This window comes from Anser cygnoides, chromosome 1, assembly GCF_040182565.1.
Source record: "Anser cygnoides isolate HZ-2024a breed goose chromosome 1, Taihu_goose_T2T_genome, whole genome shotgun sequence".
Classification (NCBI taxonomy): Eukaryota; Metazoa; Chordata; class Aves; order Anseriformes; family Anatidae; genus Anser; species Anser cygnoides.
Window position 1 is genome coordinate 157,516,746 of NC_089873.1, and position 14,169 is coordinate 157,530,914.

At 35.9% G+C, this 14,169-nt stretch overlaps 1 protein-coding gene across 1 annotated transcript; it reads left to right on the top strand.

Moving 5' to 3' along the window:
* The first annotated feature begins 112 nt into the window (after positions 1-112).
* TGDS (TDP-glucose 4,6-dehydratase) lies at positions 113-13,862 on the top strand. Its single transcript, XM_066986932.1, has 12 exons — positions 113-239; positions 858-924; positions 1,381-1,449; positions 4,448-4,538; positions 5,506-5,648; positions 6,583-6,681; positions 7,470-7,529; positions 9,213-9,256; positions 9,533-9,698; positions 10,170-10,228; positions 12,220-12,317; positions 12,705-13,862. The coding sequence occupies exons 1-12, from the start codon at positions 133-135 to the stop codon at positions 12,803-12,805; spliced, it is 1,104 nt and encodes a 367-aa protein (XP_066843033.1). The 5' UTR covers positions 113-132; the 3' UTR covers positions 12,806-13,862.
* Positions 13,863-14,169: the final 307 nt, after the last annotated feature.

The window sequence follows — 14,169 nt, forward strand, 5'->3', positions numbered from 1 at the left end:
CACCGCCTCTGGCCGCGCCCCTCCGGGTTCTCCCCGTCTCCTACGTGGCGGTTGCCGGGCTCCGCCGTAAGGCAGCGCAGCGTCGTAAAAAGGTGGATGTTGGTAAGGGGTAAGGCCGTGGGGGTGGCCGCTATGTCGTGCCGCTGCCGTAAAGCGCGGGTGATGTCGGGACAGCCGGTGGCGGCGGCGGCGCCGCGCTTCGAGAAGCGGCTGCTGGTGACGGGCGGCGCCGGCTTCATGTGAGGAGGGGGGGGCCTCGGGGGGCGGCTGCCTCTGCAGGGGGCTGCTTCCGAAAAAATACCGCCCAAAGTCACCTCTTCTTACACCTGTGGGAGGGATGGTGGAGGGTTGGGAGGGTGGTGGAGGGTTGGGAGTTGGCATTATAACTTAGAAAAGTCGAGTAATGAGCTCTACCTAATACCAAACCTATATTCTAATATATACGTGTATACTTCATATATATATATGTATATATATAGTATGTACCTAACATATAAACGTAAGGCTGTGAAAATCATAAAAGTGCCAGTTGACTGTAGTGTATAATACTTCTTTTTTAAGGTGATTTTTTTTCTTGTTACAGCACGAACTTTTAATCTTGTTTTCAGTTAAAGCTATGCAGTAATTGAAAGAATAATGTTGCCATATCTTAAAATCTCTCAGTGAGGTGCTTTTTCTCCTGTCTGTACAGCTCCTTCTTCCCCCGTAGCCTTTGATATTGCTAAACTGACTTTTGATATTGTTTGACTGATATAGCTTGGTATCGATTTATTAACTGGTATTGATTTGTCATCACTTTGTTGCATTAAAGCTAACAATGTAATTGAAAAATCCACTTTTCTTCTTTCATCCTGCAGTGCTTCACACGTAGTTGTGTCCCTCGTCAAAAACTATCCAAACTATCTGATTATAAATCTAGATAAGGTAAGTGGGTTGCCTCCCTTTTTACTAGGGAACACCATTTTTAAAGATTTTTAGTGTAAACTACACTGTGTTGAAATTTATTTAAAATATTGTTATTTGTTAAACTTCTATTTGACTCTCCCTTTGTTCCTGAGCAAAAATAATTTAACTGCTGCTCATTCTCACAGTTATGTGCCTGCTACAAATAACTATATATCAATTATTATTTGTGAAAAAAGAGACTTTTAAGTTTGAGGTGTTAAGAAGAAGAGATCTTAAGAACTTATGAAGTTTTGTGATCTAAGGATATCTTTCAGATTTCTGTGTTTCTCATATTTCATAATGTTTGCTTGCAAAATTTTGAAAAGCAATTTTTACTTTAATTTTCAATTTTCTAGTAATTGAGTTGGAGCTGAGTTGGCTTGCTTGTTTTTTATGAAGACTATTTGTTGATATTCTGTGGGTATTTCTTTTTAGCTCGACTACTGTGCAAGTTTGAAGAATCTTGAAACTGTCTCTGAGAAGGAAAACTACAAGTTTATCCAGGTGATAAAGCCTTCTTTTCTAGGAAACTTAACTTCTTGTGTGTGTGTGTTTGTATCATGGTAATGTAGTCTCCAGAGCTCCTCTAAACGTAGGTATAAAACCACTGTTTTACCATAAATGAAAATGGAGATTACTCCTACTAATTTCCTGTAGAAAATAAGTCAGTGTTTGGAATATGCCGGTGTGCCTGACACTCAGCTTGACACAACAGCATTAACTGGAGTTCTATACTTTATTAATAGAATCCATGTTTCACCCAGAAAAGTCTGTGACAGTATGCAGTTGTGTGACAATGTGTTCAGCCTCTTACTTGCAGCAGTCTTCTGAAAATTGTGATATATTTTATTATGCAATAAAGGTTCAGAAGGTAAAAGGCTGAGTATGGAGATAACTGGCTTTAGGAATGATTCATTTAAGACTGCTTTTGATAACTGGGGTGGGCAAGATGGCCTTTGATTTGGCTCCTTCATGCTTAGACACTCTCTTAGGTTTTGCACCTTCAAACACTGCAGCTCATTATATTCCATGGTGTGCATTATATTCTTTTTTTGTTCTATTTGTGTTAGGGATCAGGCTACATTCTCACCTTTACTGTTGTTCGTGTTGTGTACTTTGTAGTTGTTTTGGAACAGGTCTAGATTCAAGGTATGTCCTTTCTTTTTAAACTGTTGCCAGTTAAATCAGTTTACTGTTCCAACATTTTAGGCTTCAGACAGGAGACAGATTTAGATGTATTGTTCAGATAAATATTCAGACTGCTAGGTTTGTGTGCTGAGATTCTTTTGCTGCGTTTAAGTCCGTGCTGATGCTTGTCTCTCTGTTGAGCTAGGCTGCCTGAAATTGCAGGACATCAGAGAGAAGCCCATAGCTTAACTTTCTGAAATAGCAGCCATCCACTAAACTGACAAAACTTTTTCAGAGGTAAAAGATTTAAACTTAACTTATTTCTTAGATTCAGGCAGTGTTGGGAAATTAACTTTTCCACACATCTGGTTACCCCAGTGGCTGTTTTCGTAAACCTCTCTCTTTATTTTCATAAATGTTTATTCCTGAGCTGCTGGATAAAATTTGCTTGAAGGGTAAGAGGATATGTACTAAGCTGTTTTCTTGTTATTTTTCCTAATTTTGACACCTTTCAGTATACAATGTGATACACATGAATGCTAAATAAAGGCCTTGTTACCTGCATATGTACTGGTGCTTAGTTACCAGTGCACGGAGTTCTAGAAGGCATCTTGTAAACAGAGCAGGAGGATGGCAAATGCTGCTTCTGAACTAGAGTAGGAATATGTTCTCACAAGACTTACTGTGAGAATAAGAGTAATTCGTTCCAGCTATTCAGTTAGAATTTAGTGTGGTGTTTTCCTCTTTTTTTTTAATTTGTTTATTTTGAAAGAATGTTGGTTAGAACTTACGTGCAGTTGACAAGGTATTTACTCTGACCAAAAAAAATGCACTGAAAAAACACTCTGAGCCGAAGATTAGAATTGCGATGCTACTGCTGGCCTACAGAGAGAGCAGGAAGGATAAATGCTGTAGAAAAGTTCTTTGTTTTAAAAGTTGGCGAAGTAAAGGTTTAAAGATCATCATAAGGGGCAGTATGAAAGATATTGTAGTACTTCCAACAGTTTTAATTGCAATTTATGTTCTTGTTCAGCATGGTGTCTTTCAACGTATACTAGAAGAACCTGTGCTTTGTTAAAGGTTGAGTATTATTTCCGTAATTGTACACTTTTTTGACGATGGGGAGGCCTGTGTAAATACAAGTTACTTTTAAAAAGCTTTCTTAAAGTACCTTGAGATTCTTAAAATCATCTTAAGTTCTTAAGTCTGAGGCAAAGTCTACATCTGACAGTATTTTTAGAAGAAAAATATCCATTTGAGTGATCTTATTGAAAGCAATCTTAAAAGAAAAAAATATTTAATTTGAATTTCAGGTAAAAAAAAAAGTGACTAATTCTAGCAATATTAATTAAAAATAGTATATGGATCCGAAGTGTATGCTGGAGTATTTCATTTGTGTTCAGGGATGAGAAACAGGAAAATCAGTAGATCTTCCTTCTGTTTCTGACATACAGTACTTCTTTGAGGCAGTTGTTCAGAATCATTGCTTGAGAACTTCTTAAAAGGTAGGCGCATTTGAACTATATTTAGTTAATTGCCTTGTTCTTGAAAATACAGAAGTCTTCCTCCCCCGACGTAGCTTTTGAAGTACTGTCTTGTTTAAGTTGAGGCAATAGATGATTATCAAAAGCTACTTCTCAGCTTGTATTTACCTTTGAAAGCTCCTGTTGATTGTATCAGACTAACAAACGGCTTGTGTGTTGATGCCTGACTCTTTTCCAAATACATCAATTTTTCTGGTAATAATAATAAAAAAAAATACCCTTGGAAGACATCCATCTATTTTGACAGCAGTGAGGATGAACTTCACCTCTTATACTGCCACTAGGTGTCACTGTCTGCCAGCCAGACTCCAGAAACTTCCCTATTTGCTGTAGGCGCTTGTTCTGACCTTAGCTTACACTGTACTTCTGTTGTGTGCATTCTGGGGGTGATATTGTTTATATTAGATAGTGATATAAAGTCTGAAATGGGGTACCTGTTGTTGAGGCTGTTGCTCAAAAAGCAATACGGCGTTGGTATTTTGCCCCAAACTCAGCTGGTAGCTGTATTTGTATCTCTGAAGAACTAAAAGAAAGCATCTTGTGTCTAAAACTCTGGATATTCGTATCTTGTTTGCTCTCTGAGGATATAAATTCCTCTTTTGACTGGACAATCTTAGTTTTCTATTATTGCTATTTAAAGAAAAAACTGAGTAATACTGTGATTCTGATATAAATGCTTTGGCTTTGCAAGCTTGTACTTACTGCAAAACTTTCTCCTGTGCCTCCTTTGTTGTAATGGTTTGTTTATGATGCTTGATTCAAATTAAAGCATATTCATTACTGAAAGAAAAAAAAAATTAATTCCTTAATGATTTTTTTTTACTGTTTAGGGGGATATTTGTGACCCTCATTTTATAAAACAGCTTTTTGAAACTGAGAAAATTGACATAGTCCTTCATTTTGCAGCCCAAACTCATGTAGGTGAGTATTGTTGCATGTTTTGATATTATTTTTGTGTGTATGTTTGTTTCAAACAGTATACTGATAATTTTTATCTTTTTTTCCCCCCCTGTTCACTTAAAACAAAGATACAGTTTGATATCTTTACAGAATACATGATTGAAGGTTTGGTGGGCTTTTTAACTTAAGATGTTTACAGCTTTAAAGTGCTTAATTATTTTACCATGTATAAATGGAAATGCTTTTTTTATAAAGATATTTTAAATTCCATCTAGACACGTGTAACTTACACAGTAGTAGTGGAGTCATGAAGATAATTTCACTTGATTGTCTGCAACCTTGCAGGAAAAACTATAGAGTAGAAGCTAAGAGTGAGTGTAACTCCTTTTAGAGTACTGCCAGGGCTCTAAAAACAGAGAAAACAGGCAGAAGTACCTGTTTTAGATTATCGCTCTTCAGTAAAACTGTTAATGAGAAGTATTCCTATCATATTCTGTTCATCGTGAGCAAAAGTCCTTGAAGAATTCTCCAGGAAAATACTTCTCAGAATTGTCAAAATTGATATGCCCAAAGTCATTAAGTTAGTGGAACAATCTGAAGAGTTAAAACAGGTGGTGGTTTATTAGCAGTAATGGGTGTATATGAATGTATCTCACGATGGTGTTTGAGTGATACTTTTCTGACTGAGCTTGGCACTTCCTAGTGGAGGAGGGAATTAGTTATGCTGCCACTTAAATGAAGCTAACTTGAGCTATTTCAAATTGAACCATCTGTAGCTAATAAGCTTTTGTTCCTCATTCTGGCCTCTCTTTTGAAGCAAAAGTTTTATTTTCAAGTATATGTAGAAAGTTACTTCATTTAATGGTGACCATGCTATCCTGACAATCAAAGAACTAGTGATAAAATCCCAGTCTGTATTGCTGCCCTTAATATTATGGTTCAATAGAAAGCCATGTATTGCCTAAATTTAATCTTTTTTTTTATGTAGATCTTTCATTTTGGCACGCCCTGGAATTCACCTATGTGAACGTTTATGGCACGAATGTACTGGTAGCTGCTGCACATGAAGCCAATGTGGAGAAGTTCGTCTATGTCAGTACAGATGAAGTATACGGAGGCAGCACTGATCAGGTGAGCTTGGAAGTTCATGAGGTTCGAACTTTCCTTATCCTCTCTAAATGTATGATTTTGAGCTACTTCTGACAATACTTGAATGTGTAAGTAGGTACTGATTGCTTCTAGGAAGCCAAGTATCAAAATTGTCTTGAAGTTTTTTTGTTGGTGTCAGTCAGATTGGTGTCGTTAGTGACATGTTAATGCTTCAAAGAGATAGATACCCCTTGTGAATCATAGTAGGGATTCTTAAAGATATTTTTCGGGGGTGGGGGGGATGGAAGGAAGTCAAAAAGTAAATCAGGATCAAGTAATTTCAGAGGCAAGGGCCAGACAGGAACAGTGAATCTTTTAGTCATGCATATAGGTGATAGTTGTGAGTGGAACCTTAGCAACTGTAGAGTCCCTCCTTTGTTTTAGTATTGTTTCTCTTTTTTTCAAGTGACAAATAAATAGAAGTGGCAGGGTAGCCACGAGGAACAAGACAGAATTGTTGAAGCCTTGGTTTTGAAAGGCTGTGGGCTGACATTTTATTTTCTTTAGAGAAGAAAGCTTATAGAAAAGGGGGAGTGGACCAATTTTATTTAGGACTCAAAGCTCAATTTACTGGCTCTGGTGCTATGGTGCACTCAGAAGCAATATGAGCCTGAAGAGGATTGAACTTTCCTGTGGCAATTGTTATTATTTCTGCAGGGTAAATATCTAAGGATCTGCTACTGTGAAGTACTTGGCTAGAAGTATAAAAGTGTTATTGCTGATATTCTGGCTGACTCGTGTTTGATAAATATTGTCTTGGGTTATTGGTTGTCTCCTTCTTAAATGGAAGGGTATCTTTCTCAGTCTGGTGTGCCCGAGTATTTTAGGGATGTTTACTTCAGTTGCAGCTGTAGCTTTTATAACTTTAAGACTTACATGGGCAAAAGAAATTGAGTAATGCAAGCTTTTGTTTTAGGAATTTGACGAATCCTCACCAAAACGTCCTACAAATCCCTATGCCTCCTCTAAAGCAGCTGCGGAGTGTTTTGTTCAGTCTTACTGGGAAAGGTACCAAGTAAGTTAATGCATGCTTCAAAAACTCTGAAGCTCATACTTAAATGTACATTATGTGTGTAAGAGTATAAAAGAAAAGTCAGTAGTAGATGACGTGGTGTCACCTCTTTCCTGGTTTCTGGTCTTGTAGTTTGGATGGGTCAGAGTATATCAGCCACCTAGTGGTGGTGATGTACTGCAAAAGGCTGGAGAGTGGTCAATTATTTTTAGATTGAAAAATAAAAAATCTGAGTTGTAATGTCTGAAAAGTTATTTTTGATAAAATGGTCAAAGAGAACAGTAAAAATTTTAAAAACATTGGTAAGCTTGAGGAACATCCAGATACACATAAGCAGAATATGCAAAATTCAAACTGTTTTAAGACTAATCTTAGAGTAAACGTGGAAAAAAAAGATTGAAAAAATGATTAAATTTAAGCAAAGATATTTTGAGTTTTCAGTGCTTTTGACATGTTATTCTGCAAAGCTGTTTTTGACATGAGGTTGACTTGAATATGATGTTAATGGCTGCAATATTTTATGTACAGTAAGGAGGAAGTGTTCAGTCAACCAGATACATGTGCATAATGTCCTATGGTGAGTCCTTCTGAAGACTGAGAGGTTGGGAACATCTGTCACTATAGGCCTGGAGGCAGATGTATGGATAGCTTAATTAATGGTTGTAAAAGCTTTTGGGTATTTTATTAGGCACTGCAAGTGTGTCATCATTTATTCTTCAACAAGAAGCCTGCAGTTTTTCACTAGTATATATACTTAATATGTAATGACATGCATATTTAATGCTCTTAAGTTTCCAGTTGTTATTACGCGAAGCAGTAATGTTTATGGGCCACACCAGTATCCAGAAAAAGTAAGTCAAACTCATGCTTTACTCTTAGCTTCGGTATGCTATAGTTTAAGGTTTTAGTAATGCCACTTTTTTTCTCATAAGAATGGACAGACTTTCCAAAAAAGCGCTGTCTTGCAAGTATATTAGTCAGTGCTTACCTGTGGTTGTATATTCTGATCTCACGCTAAAGCGTTTTCCCATCAGTACAATGTATACGTGTGTTCTGGTTGTCAGTAAAGCATCGGTTAAAGATTTCCAGTTACTTACAAGAGTTTACCTGCAATGGCTTTGTTCTGTACTTTTTCTAGTTTTCAAAGAATATTCAACTGGCAGGGTTCCCCTACAAATTACTCGAATTTACATTTTTACCTGCTGTAGCTAGGAATGTTAAATAACTGAGGCAACGTTTAAAAAAGTAAATTAAGAGAGGAATCTGGTATAAAGAGATGTTCCAACCTGTATGGGCAATAGAGAAGATGAACCTTTTAGCAATCAGATACATGGTGAGAAGTAGCACAAACAGACTTGTATTTTTTTCTACATAGCTCTATAGTACATTGCAGGATAACAATTTAGAATAGTTATTAGTGGGAGGGAGATGCCTTTGTAGGTAATACCATGCTGTGCTAATGAATGGAAATACACTAGTGGAATGAATTTATTTGAAATGTAGCTGTTTTTTTTTTTTTACTATTTTTGTTTTTAGCCAAATAAGAAATTTATTTTCCCTGTGTTATTGGAGATAGACAGATGTTGCAGATAGACAACACTTTCTAAAGTGTGTTTTTACTGTGGCTTGGCAAATGTTTGTTTGTGGATTGCCTGATGTTGGGACTATATTCCTGAGATGTATCACTACTTGGTTCCTTTGAATTTAAACTTGTCCTCAAGTATCCACTTCTAGTTATCGTTTAAAAACAATACTAGGTAAAATGGACTATACTAGTCCACTAAAATGGACATAACTGGTATGGCTACTCATATGTTTAGGGTATTAAGTAAGTGAAGAAGTTAAAAAAAGGTTTCTGTGTGTTCAATTTGAAAACTTATTAGAGGGACCAACTGTTGTGAAGTTTCTGGGCCATGATGAACGTATCTAAGCATACAGCCAAATATAATACGATTGTAAATATTCATGCTGCAAGCTGGCGTCTATCACTTCACTAGTGTTTACTTACCTTTAAATTCTTTATTGGTTCTCTTCCAAATTTAATTATTTTAATGACTGGTACTTTTTTGCTATACGTTTACTGCAACTTGCTGTATGGTCAAACTATATTCTGAACAGTTTGCGGTAGTCATACCTCTTTAGACTCTAGTTCATTTCTGTGTGTGAAAAGTAATGGAACCATTCTCATATGTAAAAACACTAAGTTTATAACTTCTCATTTGTAATGGATGACCAGAAAGGTCAGAGTTACAATGCAATAGAGGCATTTACTCTTAAAACAAACAAACGAAAATTGATTTCCTCTGAAATTTACAAAAGGCAACTGTAGCTTACAAAATACTCTGCTTATACTAGGAAAAAAAAAGCTTGCAGTTTCTAGGCTTAATGCATTCTTTGATTAGACTTAAGTTTATTTCAACATTTTAAATTTATTTATTAAAGTAATGATACTTAATGGTGAAGCACTGTGTTCTTTGCAGAATAACAACTTCTAAAATAATGTTCTTTTGTTTTCTTGATGTTCAACTGTTTAGGTTATTCCAAAGTTTATATCTTTGTTGCAACAGAACAGAAAATGGTATGTACCTTTTTTGTGTGTGGTATTTTTGCTGTAAAACTAATTAGTTATAAATGTTGTATGGTTTGTGAAATGATAACTTCATAACTCAATTATGAATTGCTTATTTCAGTAATAGGATTTCTTTAAAAAGCTGAAGGATTGTTTGCATGTCAGCTATTTAATTTAAAATACCTTCAGGTGACTTCTAACAGTAGAACAGTTTAAGATGCATTTTAATTGAGTGCTTCTGTTTAGGGATTAACAAAAATCTTCTGCTTCTTCCTGTTTTTTAAGCTGTATTCATGGTTCTGGACTTCAAAGAAGGAATTTCCTATATGCTACTGATGTTGTAGAAGCATTCCTTACTGTTCTGAAGGAGGGGAAGCCAGGTGAAATTTATAACATCGGAACTAATTTTGAGATGTCCATTGCCCAGCTTGCTAAGGAGTTAATCCACTTAGTGAGTAAAAAGTTACAATACTTGTCATTGCCCATATAAACAATTCTATAAACCTTTTGCTCTGTGAGATAGTTTAGTGCTTGCAGCGGATCATAGAAAAATGATGTGCTAACCTTCCTGTGGCAGCCGTGCTATGTGCAGTACAGGCACTGAGTTGGCTGTCCTGACTGGGACGTAACTGGTGTAGCAATTAGAAACCATTTGATGTTTTTTCCATGTTGACTATTTTTGGTTTGAGAATGTGTAGGATTAAAATACAACAATTGAATTATGAATGTTTAGCAAGTGCCTGGATGAGGGAGAAGTATTGGAATTGGTTTAAGTAATTTGACAGCTCAGTTTAGACATAAGACCATTTTTATTTGGTTTTTGTTTTTCCATGACAGACTGAAATCTAGTTTTAAATGTATGTCAAGATGGTGCAAAATACAAGGGGGTGATTTTTTTTTTTCCTTTTTCCCTTCTTACTAGATAAAGAAGACCAGTTCAGAATCTGAAATGGAGCACTGGATGGATTACGTCAAAGACAGGTAAAAAAAAAAAAAAAAAAAAATTTGCGAAGCATGTACAGGATAGCTCTGTCCTGAAGGTCTCCTGCTGGACACTTACATCCTTATTTGCAAAAGTGTTTCTGGGATAACTTTTCCAGATTTAATTGCAGGTTTAGTTTGTCTACGTTCTTCTATCTCCATTTCCTTTTCTGCAGCAACGAGTCTCTCCCTAGTTCTTATATCACTCTTTCTCTGGAGTGCTTAGAAATCACGTGATAACTTTTGAGGCATTGAAAGATATTTCGCTTTCTTAATTTTTTTTTGCTTGTGGACTTGATGTCTACGATCTGTATAGTATACTTACTTAAAAAAAGAGTAAAAAAAAATATTTTTAGTTACTTGGATCTTTGGAAAGCGTGTACTGCTTTGGGAGGATTTACCTCAAATCTTCAAAGTCTGGCTGTCTACAGACTTTATTCACACTTCTCACTGCTGAAGTTTGCTCTGGGAAAAGGACTGGTTTTACATAGTAACTAAATCTTTTCTTTAAGGATAATTTATTCGCTACTTTGTCCTCAACATCCCTTGAGAGGTGAATGCAATTGTCTCTCACCTAGCTTTAGTATTTTGGTGTTAATGTGGCTAGTTCAGATTTGGATGTGCTTTATATGTAAGACCCACACTCCACAGACAGAAGGATGTACCTAACTAAATTCCTAGCTTAAGATAAAAACCTGCCATCTTAAATGTAGATGTAAAACTTTGAGGTGCCAAAGCAGCAAAAATGGATAGCTTCTATACGTGTTTTTCCTGTGTGTAACCCTTAACTGCAGGCTTGGTTTGGCTCTGTTCTTTTATCTCCATTTCTTTTCTGCAGCAACAATGACTCTGCATCCTTCCGATATCACTCTTTCTCTGGAGTGATTAGAAATCACATATCTGCAGATAGCAGTTAAGTATTATTGTGGCCTTTAGAATTCTCACTTTCTGTTCATATTTAGGTGGTTTTCTTGGCAACTGAAATTTTTTTAAATATACTAATTTTTCTCTAAAAGGAAGTATTTTTCAGAGTCCTATCTAAATGTGTCACAGGACCTGAACAAATTCCCTTTGAGCACATGATGCGAGTGTTCAGTAGGTTTCAGTGTAGTTCCAACTGAGATGGTTCTTCATGTGTTTTGTCCTGTTTGCTAATGTATAAACATATATGGGCTTGGGAAAACTAGCTGCATGGGAATACATCTTTAAAAGAAGGTTGGGACCTTATAAAAGAATATTAGGATACCTTACAAATGATTATTTGATTTTGATAGACTTAGGTCCTGGGGGTTACTTGCTATGGAAAAACTAGTTGTGTTTCTCCCTGAGATCATGATTTAGTAACTGGTAAGTAGTTTGCTTCTGTCCACATGTGTACCTTAACTATTCAGTATGCTAATACCAGTAAGGCAGGAAGGCTGGGCTAGATGACCTTACTGACATCTTGTGGAAGTAAAGGTGTGTGCTGTACTTAGTGGAAGGAAATGTCTTTCTGCGTTGAATCTTGCAGTTTGGATTCTACATATTTGATAATACTAAGTTTGTGCAGCTAATGAGGCACTGTAACGGCAGTGCTTTAGAAATCTTTGTACTTCAGATCTGAAGCGTGTGAATATTTTGTGGGCTTTCAGGATGAGAAATGTGAATGCTGTTATTAGAAAACACTGCCTCACTTAGTGGTTGTCTAAAGAGCTGCAAATGCACCAATTTGCATTGACAGTGATTTGAGATTAGCATTAATTTTTGTGTGAAGACATTTAATTCATATTTATTCTAGTCAATTCTAAGTAGTTGTGCAAACTGAATTGTGTTGTAGCTGCTCTCGGTTGTCACTTTTTTTGGAATGCAGTGTAATCTGTTCAAGTTGAAGGGGATTTTCAAAACTGAAGCATACCTAATGCTGGCTTGAAGACAGCGTGAAGTGCTGTGTATCTAATTAATGGAAGAAGTCTAACCAAATTGTTTTCCCTGTGCATTTTATTTGTCAACAGACCTGCCAATGACATGAGATACCCAATGAATTCAGAAAAAATGCACAAGTTAGGATGGAGACCTAAAGTGCCTTGGAAAGAAGGAATAGAGAAAACAAGTATGTCTGATGCCATTTACTTGAATAGATTTGGAAGTGATGGGAGGAGGGAAAGGGAGAGAGGGGGGTAAAATTGAGTCTATAGGTTAATTAATGACGAGCTAAAGGGAATGAATTTATCATTTTAATTTTACATAAAATTAGCTCCTTTTTATGTAGTGAGTTCGTAATTAAAAGTAGCATAAGGTACTGGAAGTAATTTTTATAGGTACAATAAATCTTGAATATAGAATTTGTAAAGACAAACTAGATTTTTTTGAACATTATAGTTTAAATTCTTGCATAATGAAATATTAGTCTGTTGGTAGTCTTTGATATCTGTGGAAATACTTGAATTTCCCTGTTATCTCTGTTCAATTTGATTTATCAACATTCTTTACATGCTAGTTGAATGGTACAAAGAAAACTTTCACAACTGGAAAAATGCAGAGAAAGCTTTGGAGCCCTTTCCTGTGACAGAGCCATTTGCACAGCTTAACGTTCCGTAAGGTGGCAGAGATCTTGAAGGAATCTATTCTACCTCACACAGTCTTTTCTTTGAAGCCTGCAATCAAGTGACCACAGCAAATTCTTAATGTATCCAAGATATGTGAACCGTGATAAGTACAGATCTATAATATGGCATGACTTTGGAAGGGTTCAGCACTTTATAAGTTTAACTTGTTAATTTCAGCTTTTGGTGCAATATTAAATCTTCACTAGGTATAGATTTTTTATTTTTTTCTGAAGAATTTTACAGGGTGAAGAATTTTTATACTGTTATAAAAGTTAGTATAACCAATGTCAAATCTGTCTTACTAATTTTGAATGAGAGGATTGTGACTACAGTGTTTGGGACTACCAGTGAATGTGTGTATATATGTATTTTTAGTTCTGAAATCTTTCATCTGATTTATTTTGTTTTTACACTGTAATATATGTTTTGTCACTTTAAATAGTTGCCTTCTGTTTTAAATCAAGTGGAAAAGATGATATATTTTCTGGAGAGTATAAATTGATTGATAAAAAACTAGATATGGCAGCCATATGGTTCACAGTTCTTTTCTCTATTGTTGCAGTATTACCTTGTGTAGATGACAGTTTAAACTGTTACCTACTCTAAATGCTTCTTTGTAAAAGGGATGGGGAAAGTGGTAAGAAAGCAGATGTTCTTACTGAGATTTCCACAAGCCATTTCTTAAACTTTGCTCCAATGTCTTAGAAGTCATTTGTTTACTGTATTATGTCCTTTTATGTTTTAACTTCCTTTTTCCTTTTCTAAATTATAATTGTAACAGACTTCAAATACTGTAATGTCATTAACATTCCGGTAATGTAACTTCCTGTGATGTGAAGGCCATGTACGATGAAAAGTTCTAAATACTTCCTTCGAACTGTGGGTTGGCACACCTTATTTGATGCTGTGTTTGGTGTGTGTGTGTTTTTTGACAAACATTTTAAAGATGAAACAAATTTGAGTTTTAATGTAAAACTTTGGATGAAACTTCAGTGCCGCAAATGTGTCAATAAATCTTTTTCAAAGTTGATTTATTGATTAAAAACTTACAGCGTAACTGGTTTCTCTTATTTGGGTAAATAAGCTGAGTTGGTATATACCAGCTCAAAAAGTAGATGGTGGCTGTTTTTTGTTTGTTTTTTTTGTTAAGTGTTCCTGCGTCCTGAACAAAATGATCTTCACTGTTTTGCCTTTGAGGTGACGTATGTAAAAGAAGAAACTCTTCTTGCTTAGTACAGAAGTATATTGATAGAAGCACAGCCCCAGACAGTTCTGCTTCCTTGTACCTGTGGAAGTGTAGAATTAAGATGCTAGGGTGTGCTCAGAAACACTGCTGGCCTCTGAAGTTGTCTTTTA

Coding starts and splice junctions, on each gene's coding strand:
- TGDS (XM_066986932.1), top strand. CDS start 133: ATGTCGTGCCGCTGCCGTAAAGCGCGGGTGATGTCGGGACAGCCGGTG. Junction 4,539..5,505: donor TGCAGCCCAAACTCATGTAG/GTGAGTATTGTT, acceptor TTTTTTATGTAG/ATCTTTCATTTTGGCACGCC. Junction 9,257..9,532: donor TTGCAACAGAACAGAAAATG/GTATGTACCTTT, acceptor CTGTTTTTTAAG/CTGTATTCATGGTTCTGGAC.